The sequence below is a fragment of the Etheostoma cragini genome, chromosome 17, assembly GCF_013103735.1.
Source record: "Etheostoma cragini isolate CJK2018 chromosome 17, CSU_Ecrag_1.0, whole genome shotgun sequence".
Classification (NCBI taxonomy): Eukaryota; Metazoa; Chordata; class Actinopteri; order Perciformes; family Percidae; genus Etheostoma; species Etheostoma cragini.
The window spans coordinates 13,794,085-13,807,727 of NC_048423.1; the positions used below are offsets into that span (position 1 = coordinate 13,794,085).

The following is a 13,643-nucleotide window of genomic DNA, read 5'->3' on the forward strand; positions in this document are numbered from 1 at the left end:
CTCAGCTGGGATTCTGTCTATAATGGAGTCCAATGGAAATTTGTGAGTGACCCCAAACTTTTGACCGGTAGTGTACATCCTGAGTTAGTGCAGCAGTGTCATTATCAGTTCTGGCTTTGCCTTCATTGTTTTATTTATATATTGCCCTGGGGTTTATTCATACATGAGAGAGTAGGATTTCCATGTTGCCAGACATTTCTAGCTTTAAATGAAGAAACACACAGTTGTAAAAATAATTCACCTTGGGTTCAATACCTTAGCATTACTCTTAAAACAACAGCAAGTGGTGGAACACAAACTGATCTGGACAGGCACAGTTATGGGCACACTGAAGTTTAACTAACTACAGTAATAATAGACATAATGGACCTTTATTGAAGGGTTCCCAACTTGTGGAGCCATTCATATCCTTAATAACAAATCCAAACTGATTTGGGGTATTTTGCTTATCTACCCCCTTTTGAGGGTCCCATACCACTCAAGATGAATTAAAATTGTCTTGCTACATAGAAATATGCACTCATTTTTCTTTTTCTCTTCATTCAGTTAAAAAAACCAGTGTGACCCACAGGCTGATATGAATTGCCTGTCATCAAGAGCTCCAAGATGGATGAAATCATTTCCCAGCATTGTCCCCACCCTCTTCTGTCATTGTTTGTCTATTTTTCAAGACTTTATAAAATTGCCTAAAGTGCATTGCCTACAGCACTCTTCAAGCCCTCAGCCCAGTGCCTGGCTAATCTGTTGCTAACATGGGATGAATGTAAAGAGATTTTTGGATGGTTACCATCCATTCCTGAGGAAACACTATACTGCATGTTGAACAAAGCATTGTTTGATGTGTGTCTGATGTATAAGAACAACAAAGGCTAAAAAAAGGCTAAAAACTCTAATCATTTAGTCTATAGTGCTGCACCAGCCTGTTTAGGTGGCCAATCATGAGGTTACAGAACTCCACTGTTTGACTCTTAAGTGCACTGCTTGGGCCTGTAGATAAGTTATGGGTTCAGTAAAAATATCTCTTTGGCTAAAAGAACACGATCTGTCAAAGTTCAGCAAATAAGACAACCCTAATTGGAATTCTGAACAACTGTCTGTTGTTTCTGTTTAAATAAGACACAAGGGTTTAAATCCTGAATGTGTCTATAACTTTGTCAACTTTTTAAATCACTCTACTGTCACTTCTCTTGAATCTTGACACCTAAATAAATAAAAAAGTTGGAGCGGGATCAAAATCTGTCAAAATTGCATTCCTGGAAGTTTGATACAAAGTTGTCAATACATCACCGCATTGATAGAAAGCGGTCAACCAATGGTGTGTGATGGATGTCATATCATCAGTCTCACTGTGGTTAACACAAACACTGACACAATTTTATATTCCAAGGCCACCAAGCCCTGATAAGGTCAGATAACACATCAAATGTGGCGTTCATATATCCCCCAGTCAGGGATGTTCTGTCAGCTTCTCTCGCTTGTACAAAAAAAAAGCAAACCTCTACAAAGTCAAAAGTTAGGAACAGATTATGTCAAGGATTGAGTCTTCACCAGGGGGAATGGTTCTTTCATCACAAAGTTATTGAGACGTAGAGGCATCACACGTGCTATCAATCTCATCACAAAAGAGTGTTTTTTGCTTCTGAATGTGACAATCGTGTTTTGAGAGTGCAACAGCAGCATTCCCAAAGGGAGATCTCAAGAGGGCGAAGCTGTGATTAGACTGTGATGCTTGTTTGTCACCCAGCGACCTCATCTTGACCCGTCTCTCTCTCTCTCTCTCTCTCTCTCTCTCTCTCTCTCTCTCTCTCTCTGCCCTTCACAAATGACCTCAAACAACGACAAACCCGCACAACTATTAAAAGATGCTTTCACTGTTTTTTGGCCCAAGCCACATTCCAACGTTAACTGGAAGCTCACAAATCATATAACAAACAAAGTCCAAAAAGTCTTTTAGCCATTAAGGGTGCTATGGGCTGTGGCCGGGTTGGCTCAGTGGGTGGCAGGCGCACATATACTTAAGTGGTTTATGCCTCGATGCAGAGCTCCCGGATTCAAGTCTGACCTGTGGAGATATACTGCAAGTCTTCCCCCACTCTCTCATCTAGCTCTCCTATCAATTAAAGGTGGAAAAGCCAAAAAACAAATCTAAAAAGAATCGCCATGTTTGGCGGTCACCAATGTAAAGTTTTGTGTTACTGTCTTTGCCTAATTCTCAAATCTTCAAACACGAAGTCTTGAAGATTTGAGAAATCAACATCCCATTCAAATCATTTCAAAGAGCTTCTTAGAGTCCTTGTTTTATTGGTATTATTTACTGCAGCTCAATAGAGTTACTCATGAGGACTTGTTCAAGGGCCTGACCACAGACTTTCCTTTCTCATCATGAAATGTCAACGTTTGAACCTTCATTTGTGAAGCCATTGAAGAAATTCTTGAGAATTTACATCAGCTGAGTGCATAGGGACATTTGAGACGTGATTTAGCGCTCCAGCTGCAGTGAGATACTTCCTCCACAGCCTGCAGAGAACATGGGCTTTATACAGCATGTCACCTTCACAACAAGGGCTTTTTTTGCATTTAGATAATTCATAACTACCTATTCTGTTACTAATGTCATTTAAAAATGATTTCAAATGGCTCCATGAGTTTGCTGAAGTATACAGCGGTTGACTGGCTTTCTGTGTGCAGTCTGGGGGTAAACATGCATCAGTCGCACCAAACTGTCACAACCCAGTTAAGAAGTGAAGAGATAAGGGGGGTTAAATTAGAGAGTTTTGTTTATGGTTGCTTTGCTGTGTACAGACAGCTCAGAGTACTGGTTGGAAATTTGCAAAGGGCTCCACAGTCCCTTCCAGGAAGAATAAATATTGCAGCCATATTGATCAAATGACAAAGCAGGATTGCCTCACACAGCAGAGATCACTGGCACGCAAATCAACAGCTAGTATGCTCTATGTTGTTCCAAATCTTCGTATCTCATGTGAACACTCCGTCGTGCAGAGAGCCGCTTTCTGTAGGATGAGAAGTTGGAGGACAACAGGTGTTTGCTTGTTTGTGACACGAATCTTAATGGCAGGTTATGTACTGCGGCAAAAAAAAACGGATCCGAGCACAGTCATGTTACATTTTGAAGTAAATGTGAAAACTAGTATAATCAATGAGGGTGATTTTTTTTCTGAAGATGGAAAAGTAAGTGGGGGCGAATGATAAATGAAAGAGAAGCGCTCCTTTCATTTCACCTACTAGTGGTTTGGTGGTGTGAAGTGGGGACTGGCTGCAACCATTCGCGCTGCTTCCGCGGGGTGGTAATAGTTCTGCAGTGTTTTTTGCAAAGCGTTTCGCACCGGGCAGCGACAACTTTCGTGTAAAATGATTTTCAAGATTAATCCAAAACCATCTTTTATTCCCGTCATGTCATTAGAAACGCACTTGAATAAACAGATCCTGCGACAGCGTGCCTTTCTTTTTTCACTGTATCAACCTCCCCCTCTCGCGCCAGCAGAGAGGAACAGAGTATCAATCTGATGCTGTCCACCGTTTCCAGGGTGAAAATCCCCCCCAAGGAAGCATTCAAAAGCTGCTAATTAAAACAGATGAGGGGGGAAAAATCAACCGAAAAGCAAAAAGACAGGATAACAGGGGCATTGAGAGGGGGCGGAAAGGAATACACTCGTTTGGAAAGCATCTAAAAGGAATAGAGAATCACGCGGGCAGACACACAGGTAAATATGAACGATCTTATCTCTGTGCTTCATGAGGGTAATAATACTGTTTTCATATGGCGTATTAGTATTTATCTACGTCTGGTGAATCAATCAGCACCGGTCTTCTTGGACAGCTCCGTGCGTCCTCCCCCTCCTTCGTGTCTCTGCATCTCTCTCTCTGCTACAGCTGAAATGCTGCTCGTAGCCACACAAGAGCTGTGCCTGTGTCGGTTCTGTTTTTTTATGTGACAGTCTATACGGCTATATAGCTCTCGATTCAACCAAATAATTACATGTGAAACCTGACGTGATGTCGATAAGTCCCGTGAAGTCATGCCACCGCTGGAATTACCTGTAATCGCCTCTGCCTTCTCTTTGCAGGAACGATTCTTGGGGATCCTGGTCCACAAAAGGATGTAAAACGGTGCTCACAGATGCATCCCATACAAAATGCTTATGTGATCGTGTATCTACCTTCGCCATTTTGGCTCAGCAACCAAGAGAAATAGTAAGTAGGCTATTGATTTGTTATTCAGTGTGGGTTTTATAGGCCAATGTAAAGGAGAAACACTGCCTGTGTGTGTGTGTGTGTGTGTGTTTGTGTGTGCTGATGCGAATGGAAATTGAATCTTGGGCTATGCTAATCCCGTTAAATAGCGTCAAACAGAGCTTGTGGGGGGAGGGGGGGGGGGTATGTATAGTTTGGATGGTAGATTTAGATAACTCTCTGTGTGCGCGCGTGCACGCGGGATGGTGCGTGCATTCTGATGCTTGTGTGTCTCTCATTCTCATCAATCAATTGCACATTTGGTCTGGGGGGCGGGAGGGGGTAAAAGTTGACATTTTCCTGTTGTTTTCCTCTACTGGCATTAGGAAAACCTGATACATGTTGTAGGTGAGGTTTTTAAACCCATGCTTTGAGCTCATGTGCTGAAATTAGACTACTGTAAAGGAACCAGAACCAGAATCATTTCTTGAGATGATTAAGTAATTAACATCAAGAACAGACTACTTACACTGGGGCCTGTGCACTAGTACACTGTAGGAACTGCCATATCACAAAGACACCTTTTACCTTCTTCTCTGTCAGGCCTGAAGCATTCAGCATGGCGACAAACAGTAATTCAGGCATTAAAGGGCAGTTACGGTAATAGTACACACATGACAAGTGTGTGTAATGTATGCAACCACAAATGCGTTTGTTTAAAGGTTGCTCTAAATTCTAGGCCTGTGATTGGCCATGTGACAGGACAAATGAGTAAAAAAAAACAATATGTTTTGATGCACTGGAGCCTAGCAATTTTGCTTCAACCTTTATCGTTTTGTTTTAATAATAATAATAATAAAATGTTCAGCACACATAAGTCTTCAAGCCCACGCATGCACTTCAAACCTCACAGTATATCAAGGAACCCACCGTGGACAGACTTGTGCTGGTTGTTTTGGTTGGTTCCCTCTCTGGGCAACAATAAAGATTTACTGTCCTGCATGAACCCCACTGAACCTCCCACTGACTGGTTTGTGTTGCTCTGTCTCCTCCACAGACCATGGAGTACTCAGGGGTCCCATCTGTGACATTGATAGTTGGCTGTGGTCTGTCATGCCTCTCCTTAATCACGTTGGCAGTGATCTATGCTGTTCTATGGAGGTAATTCCAACACTTGAGGAGCATACACTACAACCACATGACAATGAATATCTTGCGTTGTTGAGTTTTTGCATTTATATAAGATTTTTGTTGTTAAATCATCTTTTAAAAGTCTGATTTTGTTGCTTTTATCATTCCTTTATCTACAGATATATTCGCTCTGAACGATCCATCATCCTGCTCAACTTCTGCTTATCTATAATCTGCTCCAACATATTGATCCTCGTTGGACAAACACAGACGCACAATGTGGTAAGTGTCATTTAAGGATGTATTCAGCACAGTTTCAAAGATATTCAGGGTTGTTTTATTTATCAAAGAATGTAAGTCCGGATAATAGTGCATGTGAAGCTTTGGTCTGCCATTGTTTAGGTTGAATAGATCCCTTTTTTGGATCGGCCACTGTGCCATTTGTTTGAGATCTTCAGGTTTCTAATGAAGTATATGAAAAATGTGTTGGGACAGCTGTATGGTACAGTTATGCTCAATATTATAAGGTTCCTTCCCAGGATTTTAAAAGATAGAGTAGAAACTTTACCTGTTCCCACTCAATTCAAGATATTTAAATCAAGTTTAATCTTATTTTGAAAAAGCTGAGATTTCATTTAATAGTATCACTCGCAGTTACCCTCAGTCGGATCTACAAACTAATGCCCTTTTTAACTAGAGATTGGCCTTGTCATTGAGAGAATAAAAACAGGAATGTATGTTACATTGTAGCCTCTTTCGAGCAAATGACTCATATTCTTCTGGGTCTCGCACAAACAAGCTTCTCACATGCTAATCAAATGGAAACGTAAGTGTTTCTAATGCCTCTATGAGATGTCGATCCACCTTGAGTTGGCCCAGGACCACTCTGTTACATTGTCCTCTGGTAAACCTGAATCAAGCCCAATCTGTTGGCGCGGAGAAAGGGATGGTCTTTAATTGCAATTAAAAGTGCGATACCATAAAAGAAAAAAAAAAGAAAAAAACAAAAGAGGACAGTAAGATCACTTTAAGATTGAAGTTGTATTGCTGTGGTTCAAATGTGAAGCAATGCAATCAGTAACAAGTCTGGAAATTGAAATGAAGGAGGTTCAAGAGTGAAGGAGCAGCAAGAAATACATGATGCACACCATGGCAAATGGTGCGCCATCATCAATCATCATCAATCATTGGCTAATGAAATAATTGCAATGCTACATGTGTAATTGTTGCGATTAGGTTCAGCTTAAGCGTTGGGTTGGAGGATACAAGCAGTACTTGCACTGCTGTGTAGTGTGCATTACTGAAATTACTCGTATGAAACTGTAGTTTTCAATGTTCATATGGTAATGGAAGCTGAGCTTCAGATCGAGTCAGCAGGATTCAAAAGGACAACTGCTAAAGTTTAAGAAGGACTTCTTCCAATAAATATGTATCACTTCCTCTCTCTGCCTCATGACTGGCCAGTACACTAGTGGCTAATGTAAAAGATTGTTTGGCAGTTGAGATTTACAAGCTTCCCACACAGATGCCCTTCTTAGTCATTTGGCAGCACTACAGACTGACACATTGTCCATTTTATTGTGTAATGTTCTCAGAGTACCTTTACCTTTTGCAAGCAGCAAACACTGTTTTATTTTTCCTCATCTCATTACCTCCCACTTTTTCTTCTCATGAATTCATTCTCTTAAGTTCTTCGGCTCACTAACAAGCCAGTGTTTTAGTATTTGAACATTCTTATGAAGCAGAATGTATAGATTTTAGTTGAGATCAACAGTACATGTAAAACAGAGCCAACTATCTTTTGAAACGCTTGCAACAAAGTGGATGTCTGCGGTGGTATTCCATCATAAGAAATGCATTTGGTGGTGCTATGGCGGCATACTATTTGCTTATAGGTGTGACTTATTCTGGGAGCAGATGGGCCTATCAGCAGTGGGTGCTCATATTGGACTCTACTCATAAATCAAAATGCTTCCTCCTATTAAGATTCCTATGTTCAATGAAAATTGAATCATGAATAATGAATTAATGAACCCAAAGACAAATTGTGTTTGGCAAAGCTACATTGTCTGGTTCCAGGTGACACTAGATCAAATGTGGACACAATGAACTAACTGTAACCATTCAGCAGAAACGGAATTGGCTCATATTACAGTTTGCAGACCCTTTAATCACATAACAGAAAAAACAAAGAAACAGCATCCACACATGATAAGTTCATCTGTTTGCTTGCTGGCCCTTACATATCAGGCACACAGTAATACACGAGACTATGAATGCACGAAGCTTTGGGGCATTTTTTAAAGCTGAACTGATTTGAAGCGTTGTCAGATTTAATCAGAGCTCCAGTCATCTCCTGTCTTGATTATGAGGATCATCTCTTAACATGAAGTACTCACTCGGCATGCTGCTAAAAGATGATCCGTCTCTAAAATCTGCAAAGAGGTGGGGTAGTTTATAGAAAATCCACTGACATACTGAAGATGTCATTACGGCATTTCTCAGAGTGACTCGACAAGCTCCCCTGACTGATTCACCGGGAGCCAAATTAAAGCAACGCTGACTCATTTATTTGTAACTGGCCGATATTGTTATTTATACTGAACATTAAAGCTGCACAAATAAATATTTCTTTTAACAATGGATCAAATTACTCTATATTATGGGAAAGAGTTGCTCTTACTGATGAACCAACAGAAAATGATTACCCGACTCAACAGTTTCCATCAGCTGTATGGAGCTCTTTAGCATTTCTCAGCTCATTGTTTGTTTTTAATTCTCACAGCTTTTCCATTTTGGTTCATGCCCGTGGCTCTCATCAGCATCATTGCTAGCAGCAGCAGCAGCAGGTAGCTGTTTACAGTGAAAAGCTCTGATATACAGTACCTGCCCAGCATTACATAGAAGACGGACTAGCTGGTGGCTGCCAACTAGCTGGTGATCACTGTGGAGCATTTAGCAGCTAAAGAGCCAGGCACTTCTCTCAGGAGTGGGACACCGTAAACAGCTACAGTAAAGCTGAAAGGACAGTGAATATTGGCGTAACATTCATCCGGTTGCCAGAAACATGTCTCCAGATAAATGCCAAGATTGTTCTTCATCTTTGGGATGTAAAATTTCGAAACACATTCTCCATAGGAACCTTTTAATATGTCAGCATTGTGCTTAGCTTGTTGTGCCCAATCGGCCAAAAAATGAATGAATGCAGGTTTAATTATTCAATTCTGCAGTTGTAAATGTTGAAAATATTGTAACATCAAAGGTAATCTTTGTGTAAACACAATTTACTATTAACTTTGTTGTTTTTTATGTGGAGAAAAAATGAAAATCTAATTTTGAAGTGTATGTACAAAAGCGTAAAGCACACTGGATTATATCATTTCAATTAAATATAAAAGGAAAAATAGAAATCATTTAAATGACAAGTTCTCAAAGAGCTAAACCAGCACTCTGCCTATTCATTTCTCAGAATCCAAATTCTATGCTTTACCAACTCAAAACCAAACCAGCTCTCTGAAAGCCTGCCATCTTTAACATTAGTGAAATACATTGTTCAGTAAACTTTCCAAATGTTGCATTTTTCTTGTTGGTCTGTGTGATCCCGTTGATAAAACTTCCAGGGCAGTGGCTGTATCACTGTTGTCCCTTTGTTCTGTCTTGAATGTGTCTCCCCTGTTGGAAAAATATTTGAGAAATAGAAGTATCTGTTTGATCAGACATACTGCGAATGTGAGTGGTAGGCCAGCAAGACGAGAAAACACGACCCCGGTATGGGTTTAATTGCCATGCTGCCTGACACTGCCTCACTTGTTTTTCCTGCATCTCCTGTAAGACGTGGATATAATTGGCTCCACTGTTTGTGGATTCAGACTTGCTCATCGACTAATAGAAATCATCTCTTTGGTGTGGAGGTGTCCTTTGGGAGCAGGAAGTCAGTGAGTCACCTTTGCCTGTATGTGCTTTCCCTTTGTCCTCTGTCGTTGTTCATCTTGGTTTATAGAAATAAGACAAAGAGAAATGCACGCGTTTGGTTTTGCCTGCGAAGGTAGAAGATAGGTAGTCTTGAAATTAGAGTTCCTGTAAAATGTTCTCCCTATAGTAAGGTATTCAGGGTATATTAGTTGGAAAGGGTTAGCTTTAATAAAACAAATTGTCAATCAAGTATTCTGGTCAGGAGCATTGTGAGCAGTTCTTCTTTAACCAAACAGCTTCATACAACTTATATCTGCTACTGACTCCTAAACCTCATGATACAAGATGAAACATGATCACCTTTTGTTTAAACTCTGCATGTTATGTATCAGCACAGATGGCTTATCAAAGCTGGTATCCAGTCAAAAAAGTATATTCTTATAATCGTGAAATGCTTGAAATATACTCCATAGTACCCCATGCTATTAGTAAATTCAGGCCCTGTTTTATATTTTCAGTTAGAACTTTATACGGACATGCTCAAGGGCATATACTGTATATGTACTGTATAGTATACATGCAGGAAATGCAATAGGCACATTTGAGCGATAGCATATGTTTAGTCTACGAAGATTAACCTGCCTTATAATGAGGTGCAGAAAAGAAGGATTTAATTTACTCCTGCCGTCCAGTCAATGGTTGAACTGTGTACCTCAATAAGTGGTCAAAACAGTCAAAATCAACATACAGATCATTCCTACATGCTTGGCAGCAGATTTATAACATCAACAATCGTCTGGTGAGGTTCAGGAGAAATAAAGAAATACAGAAATAAAATAGGCCAAAGTAGAAGTGACCAAAATATGAGCTCACTCCACTTTGGTGTGAGGTTGTACGTCAAAGTGAGCCATTTTTTGACTGTAGTGGTAAAGTCAATGCATTTTATTTAGTGTTTCTCCATGGTTCAACAACACTTTGCCACCACCACTTTGTTGTTTGGAGTTGTCCTCCACTGTTTAAAGCCCTGGGGCACTTGTTGCTTGATTTAAAGGGAGAGTGCTCCAGTCAAACTAACAACCAGCCTCCTCCTCCCACACTGATTCAAAGCGGTGAAAGGTTTTATGGTCTGGTCCCGGTTCTGCAGCATTTTGAATAATGTTGTATATCTTCACATAACTATACAGTAGCTACAGTGCAATTAACGTGTGTTTCTCCCCAGCAAGCTAATTCTTAAATGTCTTTATTGCAGTACAGCGATATGTATCAAAAGTTAACTGGACTGAGTGTCACTTTATTCATATACAATCAATTAACAAATCCGTAAATGATAGAAATAACTTAACACAAAAAATGTGGTTGGCAAATACAATTCCTGTAGCTCTGAGGAAAATAATGTAATCACCATGTCAACATTAGTTTAATCCAATTATGAAAGAGGGAGTTCTCAGCCTTACTACAAGCAAAACTGAAATCCCCTTTAATGTTTCGCTTCAATAATAGGCCACTGCTCATTTTTTTCATTCCAGTAGCGTGTCATTGCATTATGAAGCACAGTCTGCACCAGTTCATGGCAATTAGGCATTTACATCTTAATATATAGAGTGTCCTGACCTGCTATTATTGATCTGGCTTGAAGTAAACTCCATCAGCCCTTACCTTTTCCATGTCTATCAGCTCTGCAATGTTTAATGTGGTCCCTTCCTCAGTTCCTCTGTTTCCATGGATACTGACACAGTGTGCGCAACAACTCTAGGCATTTGCCTTTCTAAAGGGCAGTGTGAACTCTCGGTTTCAACCTTGTTTTTGTATGAAAGCCTCTGTCCTACTGGTTTGAGCATAATGTCCTTATAATGGACCTTTCTCTCTTTTGAAATACACAGTTTTTATTATTTTCTAATGAGGCTACATGGGATCGGCACCCAACTGTATCCATGCTACATTGTGAAACGGTTGCATATGACCTGTTTCCAGGAAACAAGGCAGGCTCTATTTTCAGCACCTTGGACAGCACATGAGCAACAGCAACACTAGAATTAGCTTTGGATGAACAGGCAGTCTACAGCTGCTGTGTATGACAGACCCACATGCTTTCCCCTATTATCTCCTTCAGTTAGAAGTCAGGTAACATTGCTTTTTCTTAAACTTTTATATACTAAATGCTATGTCTTATTCACAGCTTATTAGGCAAAAATATATGTAACACGTGGCGTGTGTTGGATTTCTGCAAAAGCAGCTGTAGAGTACAAACCTAAGTGACACATGGGCAGGTGGCAATGTGTCATGTGGTTTGATTTGATTTGTTGCTTTCATTGATTTTCATCTCTGCAATGTTAGCAGCTCCAATGTGTTGTTAAAATATGTGTCCCTATTACCTATTTAACATTTTTAGTATTTAAGCATTGATCACTATTTTTATATCAATGTAAATATCTGCAAAAACTGACTGATATTGTGTAGTACATTATACCGCTTTCCCAACAAATGGTTTCTGCAACCCACTGGTGGAATGAGTGCATGTTGAACTGACCTAGCAGTTGTGTTATAGTAGTGTGTTAACGAAGTAAGTTTAGTGCACAACATAAGTGACTTTGCTGCTCGTGTACTATGTCATCGCATTCTGACTCTACCTACTGCACCTGAATGCATCCCATACATGATTTTGATAAATGTTTGGGTTTAGATCATAGATAACCCAACTTTGCTGTAAGGAAATGGAAATCCCCACTTCTTATATATGAGCTAATGCAGGATTACCGTCTCGTGTGAACCCCATGAACACCACAGGGGATGGATTTAGTGTGGGTGTCTCAGCGGAGATGTCAAGTGTATAGCAGATCTCACAGTATGGTGTGGACGCCCTGGGATAAGATGATGCACTTCAATATTTCCGTCTTTTTGCGGCATCCCCCAGATTATCAGCGATTTACACTGTAAACAATGTGAACCGCAAAAAAGAAAGAAGCTTAAATCTGTTCTCACTCACAAATGTCTGCGTGCAATGAAATGATTCTTCAGGATACTTCTTTATTTCGAATCCTCTTCTAAACAATCAGATTTGGAGATGCCTTTCCATGTTATAAAGATGGACAGGCTAATGAAGCTGAAAATTGCAGCTAAATTTTTGAGCCTGAATGAAATCTGCCGCCTCCAGCCTGGCATTATGTATCATTTAAGCAGTGTTGTGTTGTGTTCCCCTCTGCTCTGTGTAAAACAGTTGACCTTGGCTCACATGCTTGCAGGTGTGATCCCCAGCATACTGATGAGGGTTAGTGCAGAGGAATGCTAGGCCATGGCTTTCTGTGTCAGCTAGCTCGGCTCTGATCTTTACTACAACTGCCACCTCTGTTGCTGCAGTTTAAACTGACGCTTTATTTCATTCAGTGCGCAGGATGGTACTTCAGTGGATGGTCTAGACAGGCAAATGCTGCCAGTGATGCAAGAATAGCTCAAGGAAATAAAGGAATATCAATATAATCGATTTGAAGGAATCCGTATTTGTGGAATCTGATAGAGTCTGAATCTGATAGAGTCTGTATTTTCTACTCTTTTCGATTACTGTAAGCTGCATTTCTGTGAATGTGAAGCTCAGTTTGAACCCACAGCCAATGGATATCTCAATCTCCGACCCTTGTTTTCTTGCATCAATAGGGTGTCTGCACCATGACGACAGCCTTCCTGCACTTCTTCTTCCTGGCATCGTTCTGCTGGGTCCTCACAGAGGCCTGGCAGTCCTACATGGCAGTGACAGGAAAGGTCCGGACCAGACTTATCCGCAAGCGCTTTCTGTGTCTGGGCTGGGGTAAGTTAGCAGCATGTGTCCTAAATCTCTTCAATATCTCCCATCTTTTCTCACAGCTGCCATTTTCTCTCAAGGTCTCAGGCCAAGGTGGCTTTCCAAGTGTCTGTACAGTATGTCTTTTCCGTCCGCTGTTCTCATTCTCTCTGTGCGACAGCCATATCTTCATCCTATCAGGCTCTTTGTTGCGATGCTTTTGTACTCCAATCAAACTCTCTGAGGGCCCGGTGAATGGACCGGCCTTGAGCAGCGGGGGGGGAGACAGACTGGTGTGGCTCTCCCATAGCAGGTTGCAATGACCCTATGTCTGCTAAAGACGGTGTGAGCTGAGCATTAACACTGCAGCAACATTTGATATAAAACCCTTTAGAAATAGACTTCAGGAGAATGAAACATTTGCAAAGGTAAAATGTAGTGGATTTATAAGCAATGCTGTATGATTATAAATCTGTAAATCTATAGCATACCAGATCCTGGGATCCTTTCTAAAGTATAATGCTCAATCCTTTGTAACATTGATATGTATCACATATTGAATACAGGCAGGAACCAATTTCATTTTTCTTATTACCCAGATTGCGACAGATTTTTATCAGGATGGATGTCAGATAAC

General features: G+C 40.6%; 1 protein-coding gene across 14 annotated transcripts in view; it reads left to right on the forward strand.

The window, feature by feature from the left end:
• adgrb3 (adhesion G protein-coupled receptor B3) overlaps positions 1-13,643 on the forward strand; it is a 109,689-nt gene that overhangs the window by 86,001 nt on the left and 10,045 nt on the right. For all 14 annotated transcript variants that reach the window (XM_034897735.1, XM_034897738.1, XM_034897739.1 and 11 more), the window contains 4 exons: positions 4,086-4,212; positions 5,249-5,352; positions 5,502-5,604; positions 12,883-13,033. In XM_034897735.1, coding sequence (XP_034753626.1) covers positions 4,086-4,212; positions 5,249-5,352; positions 5,502-5,604; positions 12,883-13,033 — 485 coding nt within the window. The remainder of the gene's footprint in view (positions 1-4,085; positions 4,213-5,248; positions 5,353-5,501; positions 5,605-12,882; positions 13,034-13,643) is intronic.